This window comes from Phalaenopsis equestris, unplaced genomic scaffold (genome assembly GCF_001263595.1).
Source record: "Phalaenopsis equestris unplaced genomic scaffold, ASM126359v1 Scaffold000002, whole genome shotgun sequence".
Lineage (NCBI taxonomy): Eukaryota > Viridiplantae > Streptophyta > Magnoliopsida > Asparagales > Orchidaceae > Phalaenopsis > Phalaenopsis equestris.
The window spans coordinates 76,450,629-76,467,174 of NW_018164444.1; the positions used below are offsets into that span (position 1 = coordinate 76,450,629).

The window sequence follows — 16,546 nt, forward strand, 5'->3', positions numbered from 1 at the left end:
CTTATATTAAATAGGGGAACTTGTCGGCCAATATATTGGTTTCGCAGACCAAACGGATATCATAACTTTCTTTAGTTTATTTGATCGAGCCTCACTCTCAATTCTTGTGTTCATCCTTCGGGATAGATACATGATTTGAGATAAAGTGCTCTTTCATCTAAACTATGAAAATTATGGGGTCAGTTTGACTTCATCTTTTTCAAAACTAAATTTTTTTTTAAAAAAAAAAAACGTCCTTTTGAAGCGGGCAACGGGATTTCAATTCCGATGACCGACAACTTCTTACGGGCAAACCCCACACCAAAAATAGTGCCTACAGATATATCTAAGGTGTGAATGCCTTGGATATCTCTGGTTTAGTGTTTTGGGTGATGGTGATTTAGAAGAGGATGTTATTAGTAGAATTCAATTTGAGTGGAGGAAATATTCGGGTCTATTGTGTGATAGAAAAGTACCGCTCAGACTGAAAGGAAAGTTTTATAAGATGGTGGTGAGTCCTGCAATACTCTTTGGCACATAATGTTTGCCTTTAAAAAAGAGACATAAAATTAAGTTAAGCGTTGTCGAGATGAGAATGCTCAGGTGGAAGAGTGGCTTTACACTTATAGAAAAAATGTGAAATGAATATATCCGTGGAAGGGTTAGTGTAGCTCCTATGGTGAGCAAAATTAGAGAGTTATCTTAGATGGTTTGGTCACATTAAACGTTGACCATCTGATGAACTAGTTAGGCGAGTAGATGTTTTAGATTTGACTTATGTAAAGAAAGGTAGAGGTAAACCACCTACAAAGGCTTCGGTATATTTTATAAAAAAATGATCATAATTGATTTGAATTTAATGAAAATATGACTCTCAATAAGATGTAATGGGGAAAAAGGATTCATGTAGCTGGCTCCACCAAGTGAGAAAAGGCTTGTTATTGTTGTTGTTGTTGTTGTTGTTGTTGTTGTTGTTGTTGTAGAGAAGCTGAAGCTTGTGGAACTTAGTAAATCTTATTAAAGTCAACAAAAGCTTTCTCCGAATTTATTAGGATTTACTTATTAACATACCAAACAGTTTTCTAGATTTAAACCCTTCAAGGTTTCATAAATCAGATTTACAGGATTTACTCAATCTTATTCAAACTAAATCTTATTATCATCACCAGCCACAACACCACTACTGCTAACACTCGCGCCTACGACACCACCACAACCATTAGGCGTGACAACGACACCACCAACACCGTCTTCATAGGTTGTTATTGATGTGTCATTGAGTTTGAGCAACCATCATCGGCTCAGAGCAGTGGGGAACGCATATGTTTTAATTTAATGCCCATATTATTTTCTTGTGTTTTTTCAGTTAATAGAGAACTAATTATATGTTATTTTCAAATTTAGTCCTCCTAGACAGGCCATTCATTCCATTAGAGATTTAATTCAGAGCAAATACGACCACCCGTACTTATCTTGCAAAGAGATCCTGGTCATAGTTCGTGATATGTGGTTTGGTGAGTTTAAGGTAAACCCTGAACAGAATAATTACATTTATTTATTTATTTTTATGAATCTTACAATTTATAATTAAATTTACATAAACAATGGTCCTGGTCCCCCGAGAAGGAGGCACACATCCGTGCGAACTTTGAGCATAAGTGGAGCGATCTCCTGCAAGACCAGTTTGGTGATATACGTGAGCACCCTTTTGTGGTTGGACGATGAAGTATTTGCCACATTAATCAGGGCCTGAGACTCTCCCGAGTATCAAAGGAAGAGGGAGCAGGCAAAGCTGAATCTCTGCTTTAACTGCGGAAGCATGCAGGCCTCAAAGCACACCGTTGAAGCCCTCCCACATATGGTGTACAAGAGGAGGCTGATAAGTCATTTTTTTTTCCTTAAATCTTATTTTACATTAAATGTATGTTAACTATTCCATTACACTGACAGATACAAGAGAAGGGATGCCTTCTTGAGGCTCAAGGAGAGTCAATCTCAACAGTCAGTCTGTGGTTCGGGCACATCTCACGATCCTTCTGAGTACGACCTCCAGAGCGAGGATGTCGGGGGGAAGAAGAAGTGCAGGGTCTATGGGTTGGGGTCCCAGGCGTCGACCTATGATTCCTACCATACCTCTAGCACATCTGGTGCATCCACTTGCATATCACAGGAGGAGGGGATGCGTCACCAAGTTGATGCCCAAGTAGCCACCCTGAGATCAGAGATGATTTTAGAGATCAAAGCGGTGTTGCATTTGGAACTGCATAAAGGGAAGGAGCCAGTGTAGGATTAGGGTGGGGATGATGATGATGACGAGAGACACAGGATGATAAGGAGGATGAGTAGGGTTTTTTTTTTGTTTGATTGTGTATTGAACAATTTATTGTTAGTGAATATTAGTTTTATTATGTAGTTGTACATTTCGTTTGTTCTAATTCAATTATTTTTCTTTTATTTATGTATATGATTTATGTGTTAATTAGTTTTGTTACTATATTGTGTTGTGTTTTGATTGATCTATTACATTGTAGGTGTGCAAATTGTAACATTTAAAGAGGGATTTATAATTTTTTTTTAATTATACTTGTTTTTTTATGGCTTATCGACGACTTCATGAAAATTTATACAACAAGCGACGATTTTCCGACGGCCTATTGAACGAGCGATGTTTGAGCAAAGTGTTGCACTTTTGCTACTGAAAGAGCCATCGGTAAATTCCCACGATTAACTGACGGTTTGAGACAGTTTACCAATAGGACCGTGATACTTCTCCAGCGGAACTGCAACAGTTTTCCTAGGATCGTTTTTGGTCATTATATAACCAACAGTCGGGCTACGGTTAAACATGTTATGTTTTTGAATCTATAGTGACGGTTATGGTAGGGTTAACCGTTAGTTAATGTAAACCATCATTAAATACATCAATAATTTAAATACTAACAAGTGTTTTTGTCACGCCAATTTTATCATAGCTAAACCATCGATAAGTATATTACATATTGTTTATCTATTATTAACGACAGTATTTGATCGTCGAAAATAAACTAAATTTCTGTAGTGTAAGTTCTTTTGATAGCCAAGGTATTTAATGATAACTATTCAAACCCGTTCATTACACATGCGTCCCACCCATTATTAGATTCTCTAAACCAAGGGCAATATGCATTGTCAACACTTTAATTGCTACATTCTTTCTGGATTCGTACAAGACAAGAAAATCATAAAACTAATACAATCATATTAATTCGAGTTAGTGAATCAATTCATCAGGTTGGACATGAATTAGGTGCAATGAGTTGGTGAATATTGAGCATGTTTGAATCAAGCCAAAGTTGCATATTTCCTCTTCGAAGTCACTTAAATATCTACTAAGCATAAGTCTCTTATGCACACTTCAGCACATAAAACTTAGTTCCTTCAGTCAACTATCGCCAACTTAGTCGTATCATGTACTTGACTCTAACCTATAAATAAGGGATCATACGACAATCACGAGCATTGTAAGAAAGTACTCGAGCAAAACTATATTCCTCAATCAATTTTCTCTCCATCATTTCATTTAAATCAGTGAATGTACTAGACTTAATCCAACTCTTCCCCTTTAGAAGGGCCAAGTTAGCCATGCATTCATATGTATAAATTGGGCCTTCGCTTACCCGCATAGCTTTCACCAGCAATGTACAGTTCCCTGTGCTTGTATTTTGGAAATCTTTCCATCCACCGGATCAAGAAAATCAGTGAATCTTCAGCTGCAAATCCAACACCCACATGCGATACAGATTTATAATTACATAAAAAAAAAGGGAAAAAAATGAAATTTATGGACTAATTCAAAAAAATATTTAAAAAAAAATTAAACGAGTAATATGTACCGGTCCTTTCATCACCAGACTTCTTCAGATCAGAGCTCGTGTTCGTGTAAGAGAAGCCCACTCCGACCGGTGATTCCAGAAATAATATATTTGCCTCTGTTTATTTAAAAAAAAATAATAATAATAATTAAATATTTAAGTATGAAAAATAATGAAAATAATAAGTAGGATATAATTCCTTATTAGCCCAACAACCTCTATTCCATGAATACTTATTGAGGTACAATCCTGAACCGGTTCGGTTGATCCGAAACGGTCCAATTTCTTCAGAAGCTCCATAGGCTACTGAGGAGCAACCGGGTCCTGATCAAAGTATCTGAATAATTAACTCAACTCAACTAAATCAAAATAAATTTAAAAAATACATCAGAAAGTAAAAATATTATGCTGTAAGAAGATCACATGTATCACCAAGGCAATTACATGCAGAGCACCCAAAACATTTGTTATTTACAAATCAACCCATTCTCTTCGATCAATTTTTCAAATTCTCACTCATATATCAAAATTCATAGTAAAACTCCAACCCTGACTTGAGCATAGTGAGGAGCAGTTCTGCATTATTTCTACAGATATTAGACGTCTGACTAAGTTTTCAATGTAAAGCGACGAAAAGGCGGATAAACAGTTCTCTTTTGATGATGGCATGTAATGATTCATAACTTTAATTATGGTTGAAATGAAAAAGATGACATTAATAATTAGAAAACACTAATTATGTGTTTAGCTATGCATGATGAAGATCAAAATACTTATTAGCCGTTAATACCAAATTAGGATTATTCGTAATTTTGATACATAACTATGATAAAAAAATTATCATATTCCTAATTGTAGTTGATCAGTATGTTGTTTAATTATTCAATTTGAGATTGAAGTTAAAATTTTATCTTTTTTAATAAAATGCCAAACCTGTATCCCATGGAGTCGAGACTTACGAAAAAATATTACGCATGGACGGCAAACTGTGGGGTGTCACGTCGCCTGTTGACGACATGTATAGTGACGTGGCGCCCTGCGATTGACCATCCGGAGATGCAATACCCAGAACTTAAGATTTTTTTCTTACAAAAGAATATTACTTTTTTGTGGCTGCTTTTATGCCCATTTTATATCTGCTAATCATGCCTTAATGAAGTTAATGCAATTTTAATTTCATATATATTTAAAATTTAAAATTACCATTATGCCAACCTTATATTTGAAAATATTTAATTTTGAGAATGTATTCGTTTAGTATGTTTTTCACAACCCTTTATTTTTTTATTTATAAAAATAAAATAATATATTTTTGAAAATACACAAATAATTTATAGTAGTTTTGCATATTTTTTAAAAATATAATAGCTTAATCAAACATGTCATATATATATATATATATATATATGACATGTTTGATTAAATAAAATAAGAGTAAAAATGATAAAAAAAAAAAAAAGTAGATGGAAAATATATATAAGGAAAAGCAAAAAAGGCCATCTCCTCCCCCACTTGCAATGGTCAGAAACCAAGCAAGCAAAGCATGCTCTGTGAATTCTGCAAAGTCAGAAGAACAAAATGGAGGGGCAAAGAGAGAAGAGATGGAGCAACAGTGCGGCACTTATAGTATTTCTCTTTTCACCCTTTAACAGAGAGCATACCAAAAGTTTGCAGGCTGTAATATTTTGTTTTTATGTCTGGCAACGGGAACATACAGCTTAAAATATAGAAGCAAATAGAAAAAATAATTGGGTCTTTTTGCACAGCAAGGAGATATCGAGTCACGTGTGTCGAATGCCTTCTGAATAAATAAATAAATAAAATAAATAAGGCTCTTGCATTCATTCCTATTTTATATTTACATGCATGTGAGAATGATAATTGAGTTGCGCGGCCTTCTTTAGCAAAAAATATTAAATCAGTGAATACCAAAAAACTAAAAATTTAATCTCTGGCGAGGTTGGACCGTACACGTGACGTAATGTGATTGGAGTCCTAATACAATTTTGCATCAGGACATCTAATGTTCACAACTGATATTTATGTACATCTAAAATTCAATTTTACTATACATGTTACCTTCACTATTGGAAAAGCAGCCATCTTTTTAGAAATATTATTTTGACTGACTAAAAGTTAAGATAGTTTTCTTTGCCTTATTTAGAAAAAAAAATATTACATCATGAGTCCTGATGTAAAATTATATCAGGACTTCAAATACAATGCGCCACGTATAAGATCTGGTCCCACTGAATACACTTCCGGCTCTACTGACTACAAAGAACTAAATAATTTAATGAGGGCCAGACCCTACACATTGTGCATTGTAATTCGAGTTCTGATACTATTTTGGATCAGAACTTCTATTATAATATTTTTTTACCACTTCGACCTATGAATTTTCATATCTGACATCTAAAATTAAATTTTAACATACATGCCACCTTTACTGTTGGAACTGGAGCCATCTTTTTAGGAATATTATTTTGGGTGACTAGGAGTTAAGATAGTTTTCATTGCCTTTTATTTTAAATCTAGGTTACTGTAGGTCAAGGGTGCATAAGTATATTATAATCCACACCTGATCCTAAAAGATGAGCCTAAAATATAAAAATATAATGACTCCTTTGATTGACTTGTTAACCGTATCCTATCCGGTGGAAATATACAAGTCCAATAGCTCTATGACAACTATTTTGACAATATATTATGTATCAATCACATTTACACTAAACTTTGTCGCATTTTGTGTCATATCGCTAGTTTGAAACTTTGAATTGGAATCTACTTGTAAAAGACACCCCTTATAAATAAACCCAACTTTTCATATTTATATATATATATATATATCTATATACATATATCTAAAGATTTGGGTTCAACAATATATATTGTTTGTGCCCAAGGAATAGAGTACAAAATTCAAGGAAGTAGAAAGAGAATGAGAGTGAGAGAGAGAGTTGTCCTGTGAGAGACAGAAAGTGGTGTTTCCGGACTCTTTGACCTCTTGTATTCCACACAATCTGAAGATTACAAGTAGAGTTGTAAATAAACCAATGCACTTAATGAACAAATTGAACTCAACTTGATTAAGGATTGATCATGTTCGTTCAAATTAGCAAATAAACAAGCTTGAATAATTTTTAAAAGCTCGAAGCTTAAAGAAATCGAACATGAACATAAATATAGTTGAACTTGTTCTTTTTCGTTTGTTGTTCAACAAGTAACTTGTTAAACAATCGATATTAAACTCGATAATGTTGTCAGATATACAAATATCAGTTGTTGTGATATACATATAAATCAAATAGGAGAACAATCTTTGAAGCGAAAAAATATAACGAGAAAATTCACACCAGAAAACAGTAACATAGCATAACACACAAGTTTACGTGATTCGACAAATTGTCTATATCCACGAAGTTGCATAAGATTTTACTACTTGAGAAATTTACACCAGTCGATCAACTCGACTTACAAGAGGAATCTCTCACTTCGTTGTTCTCTCTTCTTCTCTCTCCCTTTTCTTCTCTCTATACACCGAATAAACTCTACACCGAGATACACCAAAGAAGATAAACTTACAAGAGAAATAAACTCAATTTCTCTTCTGTCATAAGCCACCAAGAAGAAGCCAAGGGGAACAATAATCTTCTTCTTCTTTCTTCTTCCTTCATCGCAAGAAACTGCTGCTTGCATTTTCCTTCCTTCTATCCTAAGGAAGCCCAAAGATGAACACCAACCGTGACTTAGAAACTTGAAGAAAAATCGTGTTCGTTGCTCGTAACCTAAAGAAGACGAGGGGCGACGTCGTTTCGCGATCCTGGAGGCGGGAACAGCGGTTTTCACGAAATCGCATGGTCGCGGTCGCGCCCTTTTGCGATTGGGCGCAGGAACGGTGAGCAGGAGCAGGATCGGGAGGCTGGACGGGATTGGGCTCTACACTAGCAAATCTCCCACTTGGAGGAGATTGATACACTGACTTCAGCGTCTTTTTCCTCAAACTGATATCCTCCACTGGTGGTGTCGCCCTTTTCTTCAAACTTGAATCCTTCACCTTGATTCCTCCACCTCTGCAACTCAAAACGTTGTCTTCACTCCAGAAGACCAACTGAAGCTGCACACAACTTCAGTTTCTCAAGAGTAACACCCTCAGTCAACATATCAGCAGAGCAACATAGCTTTGCACCTCCAAGCTATTTCCTGGATTACTCTTGTCTCTACTTACAACTCCCACTGCATGGGCAATATCATGTCTCTACTAAAAGCCTTTTCCAACAAGTCTAGCCTTGTACCTCTTATTGTCATAATGTTCAGTCTTCACCTGGTACGCTCACTTGTTGTGTAATGTATTCTTCCTTGGTGGAAGTTTTGCCAGCTCTCACTTGCTCGAACTTTCATCTTGCAATATTTCTTCATAACTTTGTGGTTCTCCATCATCCGTCTGTAGAATAATAGAAATGGGTGCCCCAGACCCACTCTCCTATTCACTTTCATCATCAAAAGAACAATGAACTGTCAGCAATAGTGCATCATGCACTTCTTCAGATACCATATTTGCGCTATTATTCTCCATATTCTTGGGATTCCTGTAGTTTCTCTTTATGTGGTCAGCCTTGCCACAATTCCAACAGGTTGTCTGTTGACTAAACTTTGATTTTAAACTCCCTATACTTGAGTTTTTGTCATGTCATCTCCCTCTTAAATCAATATTCAATGTTGAACTCGAGCCTGAGATCTCGCTAGAATCTTTTTTGCGCACCTCCTCAGCCAAGATCAAATCAAGAATATCATCACATTTCATTTTAGATTTACCTGCAGAACTACTAACTGTCATCTTCATGGCTTTCCAACTCCAACTATTTGACAACGATGCCAACAATATCAACGCACGTATCTCATCATCAAAATCAATTTCAACGTACGATAATTGATTTGTGATAGTATTGAAATTATTTAAGTGTTGAGCAACAAAAACACATTCCATCATCTTCAAGTTGAATAACTTCTTCATTAAGTACATTTTGTTATTCGTTGATGAATTTTCATGCATACCTGACAAGACTGCCATGAGATCTGCAGTCGTCATCTCCTTGACGATGTTGTGTGCAACAAACCTCGATAGGGTCAATCGAATAACCCTCATAACTTGTCGATCCAACAAATTCCATTCAGCCTCATCCATTCTTTCAGGTCTTTTCCTCAATAACGGAAGATGAAGTTTTTTACGTGGTTCGGCAAATTGCCTACGTTCACGGAGTTGGAGATGATTTTACTATTTGAGAAATTTACATCAGTAGATCACCTTGATTTACAATAGGAATCTCTTACTTCGTTGCTCTCTCTTCTTCTCTCTCTTTTCTTCTCTCTCTACACCGAAATACACCGAAAAAACTCTATACCGAGATACACCGAAGAATATAAACTTACAAGAGAAATATACCTAATTTTTCTTCTGCCACAAGTCACCAAGAAGAAGCCAAGGGAGAACAAACTTCTTCTTCTTCTTTCTTCTTCTTTCACTGCAAGGAACTATTGCTTGCACTTTCTTTCCTTCTATCCTGAGGAAGCCCGAAGAAGAACACAAACTGTGACTTACAAACTTGAAGGAGAGTCACACTCTCTGTTTGCAACTTAAAGGAGACGAAAGGCGGCATCGTTTCGCGATCTTGGAGGCAAGAGCAGCGGTTTTCACAAAACCGCAGGGTCGCGGTCGCGACCTTTTGCAATCGGGCATGGGAACGGGAAGCGGGAGCGGGATATGGAGGCTGGACGGGATTAGACTCCACACTAACAGATAATAACTCATATTATATATATGATATATTATTTATATAAAATTTATTTAATTATAGATTTAATAGTAATATTTTTCTATATCAATAATATTTTTTGTTTATAATTATATATTTATTTTATTAATAAGTGAGTGGTAATTTAGAATGAGATATTGACAGTTAAAGATAGTTACAAAAAAAGATTTTTATTGTGGAGTTTTAGAGCCTTCAAAGTAATGAGTTCATTTTTTATAACTATCGCATTGTAATTACCAACAATAATATTTTTATTATTTTCTTATTAATATGATTAAGTAAATGATCATCCATATAACTTTTATAATCAATATAGTTCTTCTACGTACAAAATTTGAACTATGGTAGTCCTATAATTAAGAATTGTTTAACTAATTAGTAAGTAAAAAATTTTACAATTTATAATCGACAAATTAGTAGCTATGATCAAAATTGTAAAATTATTTATTAAACTTTTTATATGAAATATAGATTATTGTTTGAATTTTTAGCTATTTTAAATACTCGTTTATTTATCATAAACAAATCAAGTACAAATCAAGTTCGAACATTGAACAAGTTAAATAGTTCAAGTTGTATGAAAGCTCGACACAAGCTCAACCCGAAGATGAACAACTTATAATTATACCAAGCCGAGCATATCAACAAGTCTGAACAATGATATACTCGGCTTAGATCGGCTAGATTACAACCCTAGTTACAAGCGGGAAGAAGGAAAGAGTTTCTTTTTGTATGGGGTTGAGAGAGATAGAGGCTTCGACCCTTTTTCACGTGGCAATGGTCCACTATTTACAGAAGATGACAGTAAGAAAAAATAATATTACAACAATGCCCTTGCTTTAAGGATGGCAGTAAAGGGTATTATGATCCTTTTGTCATTCTGAAGCGTTGAGTATGTTAATGTTGGATGGCCGACTACTAGGGGTGGCCACCCAAGGAGGCCAACCCAATAAGGTAACCAGAGGAGTTGAGTGACTGACCCGAGCCCGAGGAGTTGGTGGCCGACCTGAGAAGCTAGTGACTGACCCGGGGAGCTTGTGGGTGGTTGACCCGAGGAGCTGATGACCGACCGAAGGGGCTGATGGGCGACCCGAGGAGCTGGGTGGCTGACCCGAGGAGGCCAATCAGAGGAGTTGGGTGGCCGACCCAAGGAGGCAGACCCGAGGGGCTGGTGGCCGACCCGAGAGGGTAGGCAAGTTGGAGCAAGGTGGTGACCAAAAAGGGGAATCTCTGCTTGACTCTCGCAACAACTTATCCTAGCTCAACGAGGTGGCAATTTCCAGCTACACACAGACACACATATATATATATATATATACTTTTACCTTTTTATAAATAAAGAGAGAGAGAGAGAGAGAATTCTTTTAGAAACTAAGAGACAATTTTCTTCTAATAACTTGCCTCATCTATCTCTCTCTTCCAAAAAGTGATATTGCTGCTAAATTTTTAGTGGGGCCATTTACAAAACATACTATTAAATTCCTATATTTAAATATCTAATCCCTAAATTTTACTTTTTACATTTATAGCACCCAAATATTTTATATCACTTAAAAAATATCATTTTTTTTAACTTTTAAAAATATGAAACACACCATTTCATACATAAAAAAGTCGATGTGCGTGGGAGCGTATTGAAGTTTATGTGTTAGATATATAAATACGTAGAAATTAAGTAGTATGTAAGTAGTTTTTCCTTTTAAGTTATATTAAAAAAATCATTTTTTTCTAAATTGTAATCATATACAAAGGTGAATATATAATATTAAATACGTCAGAATAAATATTTATATTTTTCATATGATTTTCGATTATTTAAATAGTTATGAACCCTTAACAGAGTCTCGGTGCTTTTAGTCTGTGTTTGGGGTGGCGATGCGGTGCCGCACCACTGTTTTTCCTGTTTGGTAAAACTGTTTTTTTTTTTTTTCATGAAATCCAAAACGGTGCAGCTAAAAGCGATGATTGCTTAAAAATATAAATTTTGGTAATCAACATCATAATTTTTTGAATAACAATTTCTTTTTCAGCCGTATACATGTTAAAAGGAAATAAAAAAGTATGAATAAAACAAAACTTGATAAGGAAGAAATATTAAAAGGCTTAAGAAATCCCATTTTGGAGGAGAAACTATTACGGTCATACACATCCGCACATTATCTCTAATTCAGTTGCATGACAATATACGGCCTCTGATTTATTATTCGGACATAATATTTTTTAGAGTTCGACACATTAAGTTATTATGTTGGGCGCAATTTTGCCGGACAAATGCTGATATGCTAATAAAGCAGAGTTTGTAATTTACTTCTATCTGGCACGTGACAGGTTGTATTTGAGGGTTTTAAAAATATAGCAGTCTTCATTTAATGTGATAGTTATTGTTAACCATCAATGCTTCCTATCATTTTTAAATCATTTATGAAAAAAATAATATTAAAAAAAAACTAAATGTAAAATGTTTTCACCAAATATTAAATAAAATACTTAAAATTAAAATCTCATTTTCCCAATATGAGCAAAAACATAAAATAATCATGACGGTCTCTCCTTTTCTTAGACGATGTTTGGTTGCTACCTAAAGTTATAGTTAAATTCTGTGATGGAGATGGGTAGCCATCGACAACAGGATAAATCCTTTAAATCAGTCTCTCATTCTGATTTATAAAATCCAAATTTACATCATAATTGAGACCAAACACTATGAAAAGTAAAAGAAAGCGAAGGATTTTGATTTAACAGAGGCTTGAATTTAAGTTTCAATTTTTTTGATATTTGACTAAAATTAAGTTAAATTCATGACTAAATCCTACTAACTGTATGATACCAAACACCGCCTTATGCTAAGGAGTCATCTACACTTCAATACTTCGAAATTCGAACTTCTACATTTATATTAGAATATAATTATATACATGCATTTATGTAATATATTCTTTCTAAAAGCTCTTGGAAGAGATCTCCACATCTTCTCATGAACTTCTTTTAGAAAAAACTTATAAACATGCAATGACCATGAATCTAATTATGTTAATAAATTTTCATTGTGAATAATATGAAGTAATTAAGAGGAAGGGGAAAAGAGAATAGAATTAACTAAAGATACTGACCTCCATTGAGCCAAAGAACCAGGGGCTTCTCATGAGCATTACCAGTTGCCTCCGTTAGCCAATAGAAAAGAGCTCTTCCTCTCTTCTCATTCACCAACACATAGCCGGAGAACTGCTCGAAGTTCACCGGAGGCTGCCCCGGCAACTCTTCTATTCTATCAAACGCGGCTTCTCTGGCGGCGGTGGAGACGATGGCACGAAGAAGAAAAGAGAAAATGAGCAGCAATCCTTCTGATGATTTCATCATATGAAGGCTCTCTCAAAGTTACCTTTTTTCCTAGCTCTAAGAACTCATATGTTTGATACAATGGGAACTATAGAGAGAGGGAGAGAGAGCTAAAGTTTAAATGATGGTATTTTTGTTATATTATGAAAGATTTGGAGGGGTATAAATGAAAACAAATAAAATTTAGGTGTTAGATTTGTAAATGGATGGGAATTGGGTGGTATGTATGTAATTTAAGAAAATCGAGATGCTGGATAAATTTAGATGAGTCAACAGAACGGCTGAAATCATTAGTTTCCACTCAAATGAAAAGGTATGATTAAAATACCGTATTGAAAGATGAAATGAATATTAAAGGGCTTAAGATGGCCAAACAAGAGGATGCTTAAACGCACCATTTTAGACATTAACGGCCTTTTTGTCTGACACGTGGCTGACTGAATCAGTGGGTCATAAAGGGGTGCGGTTTGCATTTAATGGGGTAGTTGTTAGTGATCATCAATGCCTCCTTATCATTTTAGCATCATTTACTGAAAATTATTATTATTTTTTTAAAATATTTTAGAAAAGTTAATTTGTGATAGGGTTTTAAAGGCGATGAGTAGGGTTTGTGCTACCATGGGCTTAGAATTTACATTTGATTAGCTAAATGAGTTTGCTTTTGAGCTATAGTTTAAGAGTACAAGTAGATATATGAACGAGTATATTAACTATAAAGACGAAAATAATATGAATTTAAGTTAATATTGAAATAAAATAGAAATTAAAGATAATTAATAAAAAATCACTTGATATAAAATATAAAATATTTTCAATGATTTAAAGTTAAGAACATAAATTTTAATATATTTTGATTATATTGATATTTTGTTTAAAATGAGATAGCACACAAACTAGTGAGATGAATCGGGCTTGGCTTGAGGTTGGCTTGTTAGCTCATGCTAACAAGTCACCTATCAAGTAGAGCTAGAGTAGGCTCACGAGTCAACTTGGCTTAGTTCGCTCCTACTTATGGAGTGATTTGTAAGGAGATTTTTCTCTAATTATGAGACCAAAGTTTAAGAACACGTTAATCACTATCTAGTTATCACTATAGCTCAACTTTTTTAGTCATAAAATTATATAGGCATGACCAAGTATTATTGAGGGTGGGCAATTGCCTGCCTTGAATTTTGAATCTTGCCCAATTGCCTCTTGCTAGGGCTTCAAACGAACTGGTGCAAACCCATTCAAGCCCAGTTGCGTTTAGCTTCATTAAAGCGTTAAGTCAAGCTATTAAATCTTATTAATGACATATAAATAAATCTCAATAAATCATAATTAGATAAATAAGTTTAGAATTTAAATATCTATTTTAAAAAATCTTTCATTCTAAAAATACAAAGATCTCAATTTAAACTTTATGCCCATAACTGTTAGAGAATTGAGTGGTTAAATTCGTAATTGTATTTAAACAACAAAATACATGAATCTTTTCCATATGCGGTACTAAAAGCCTATTCATGGAAGAATATTACGTCCAGAGTCCAGACGTAGATTTACTTCCGGACTCCACTGTCACATGTCAATGTTTTAACATATTGTTTTCTCTTCTAAAGAAGTGTGAAGCCCGAAGCCCGACCCGACCCACATTGATTGGATGATTATTTAGAAGTAGCTGATTTGAGTTCTACTATAATCCTTGTACATTTCTATTTTATTGAAAGTCAGATCCCTGCTCCTGATGAACTTCTGATTCTGATAATCCCAAAATTATACCCAAATTCTTCTAAATTCACTTGATATGTTTTGAGTCAATGTTACTTATACATCCTACTTCAATATGAAAATTTGTTGAACAACTAAATACGTTCAGGTAAAAAATATTTACCTCCTTGTCATTCTAGACTTCTTTTGGTAAGACATCATTCAAAGCTACTAATGGATCATGATTTATTTGATAAGTTGTAGTGCTCACTACTTTTATCCAAAACTATTTCGATAAGTCTGCATGCAACCTTATACTCCTAACATACTCTTTGATGATTTTATTCATGTGATTAATCATAGTATTTAGATGTGGTGTCCTTAGGACAGTGAACTCATGCCTGATCCTTTTTGTAGCGCAATAACTTTTGAAACCTCTGATCACGATAGTTGCCACCATTATCTGATCCAACACACTCTTGCTACAAGTATGTCTAATTATCTAAAATGGCATTCAATCTCTTAAACACCTTAAATACATTAGATTTATGTTTTAAGAAGTAAACTCATACCTTTTTGGGGCGAGCATCTATGGAAGTGATAAAATAGTAGAAAATTCCAATACACTAAACATGATTAGGACCTCATACATAAGTGTGCGCTAATTTCATCTGCTTGGATTTTGCTATTCATCTACTTTTTTTTTTTAATTATTTTGATTGGCATATGCACAATCTTCACAAATATCTTGCTCTATGGATTTCAAATCTTGAAGCTTGTTCTTTAAAAATAAGTACTTCATATCTTTCTCGCTCAACTGACCAAGCCTACGATGCCAAAGTCTAGCATCAAAGTTTGTTCTGGTCATTTCAATGAGTAATGTTATTTTATTGATCAAATAAAGAGTGTCTTCAAAGCTGCCCCGAACCATCATCATTGTCCTTTGGCAACCTTCCATGAATCACATGTGAAAGTAGTCATGTACCCTTACCTTGCAAGACTGACTCACCGAGAACAAATTTCTCTTAAAGTTTAAAACATGTCTAATTTAATTGAGCTTCCAGAATGTTTCATTTCAAAACTTGACATCAGCATCACATTTTCCTACAATGCTACAAGCATTGTTTTCTCCCTAATACACATTCTCTAAGTCACCCTGACCTCTTTGTCGGGGCATGTATAAAAAGAGGCATTTGAATATACTATCCAAGATTCAGTATTGATTAAAGATAAAATCATAGACTTACCTTGGATTTCACCTGTAAAGACATTTACAAATAGATTTTTATCGTGGCTTCCACCACTAGCCTTCTTCGAAGCATTACAGTCCTCCTTGAAATGAGATTTCTTTATATAGTTCCAGCACTCTTCTTTGTCATTTATTCTTCCAAAATTGGTCTTTTTTTTGGACTTGAATCTGTCTCTATCTATATTCCTATCCATATTTATTTCTCAGTTCTCAATATTTAACGCACAATTTAAAGATTCGCCGCTTGCCTTCTTACAAACTTTTTCATTCAAAATTAGTCTAACGATGTCATTGAAATTTAACTTTGTATTACCCTAAAAGTTACTCATTGTCATGTCTAAATCCACCCCAACTCTCTAGAAATAAAGATGAGATTAATAGTGCTCTAAATTTGTCATCAAATTTGGTGCCCATAGAACACAAATAGTTTGCCACAGTGTTTAAATTATTCAAGTGTTAGAGCGACCAAATTACCTTTGATCATCTTTAAGTTTAATAATATGTTCATCAAAAACACTTTCGGTATGTTTGTAAATATTAATATTTAGGTTTTAAATATGCAAATACACAAGAATTATGTAGTATTATTGTTAATATCCCTAATTTAAATCTTTTCCGGTTTATCGCAAATC

General features: G+C 34.5%; 1 protein-coding gene across 1 annotated transcript in view; it reads right to left on the bottom strand.

Moving 5' to 3' along the window:
* The window catches only part of LOC110021544 (serine carboxypeptidase 24), a 36,102-nt gene extending 22,979 nt beyond the window's left edge, over positions 1-13,123 (bottom strand). Inside the window, exons 1-4 of the mRNA XM_020720085.1 lie at positions 12,754-13,123; positions 4,047-4,154; positions 3,852-3,947; positions 3,636-3,728 (exon numbers count right to left, since the gene is read on the bottom strand). Of these exons, the coding sequence (XP_020575744.1) occupies positions 3,636-3,728; positions 3,852-3,947; positions 4,047-4,154; positions 12,754-13,000 (544 nt within the window). The 5' untranslated portion in view covers positions 13,001-13,123. The remainder of the gene's footprint in view (positions 1-3,635; positions 3,729-3,851; positions 3,948-4,046; positions 4,155-12,753) is intronic.
* Between the last annotated feature and the right edge of the window lie 3,423 nt (positions 13,124-16,546).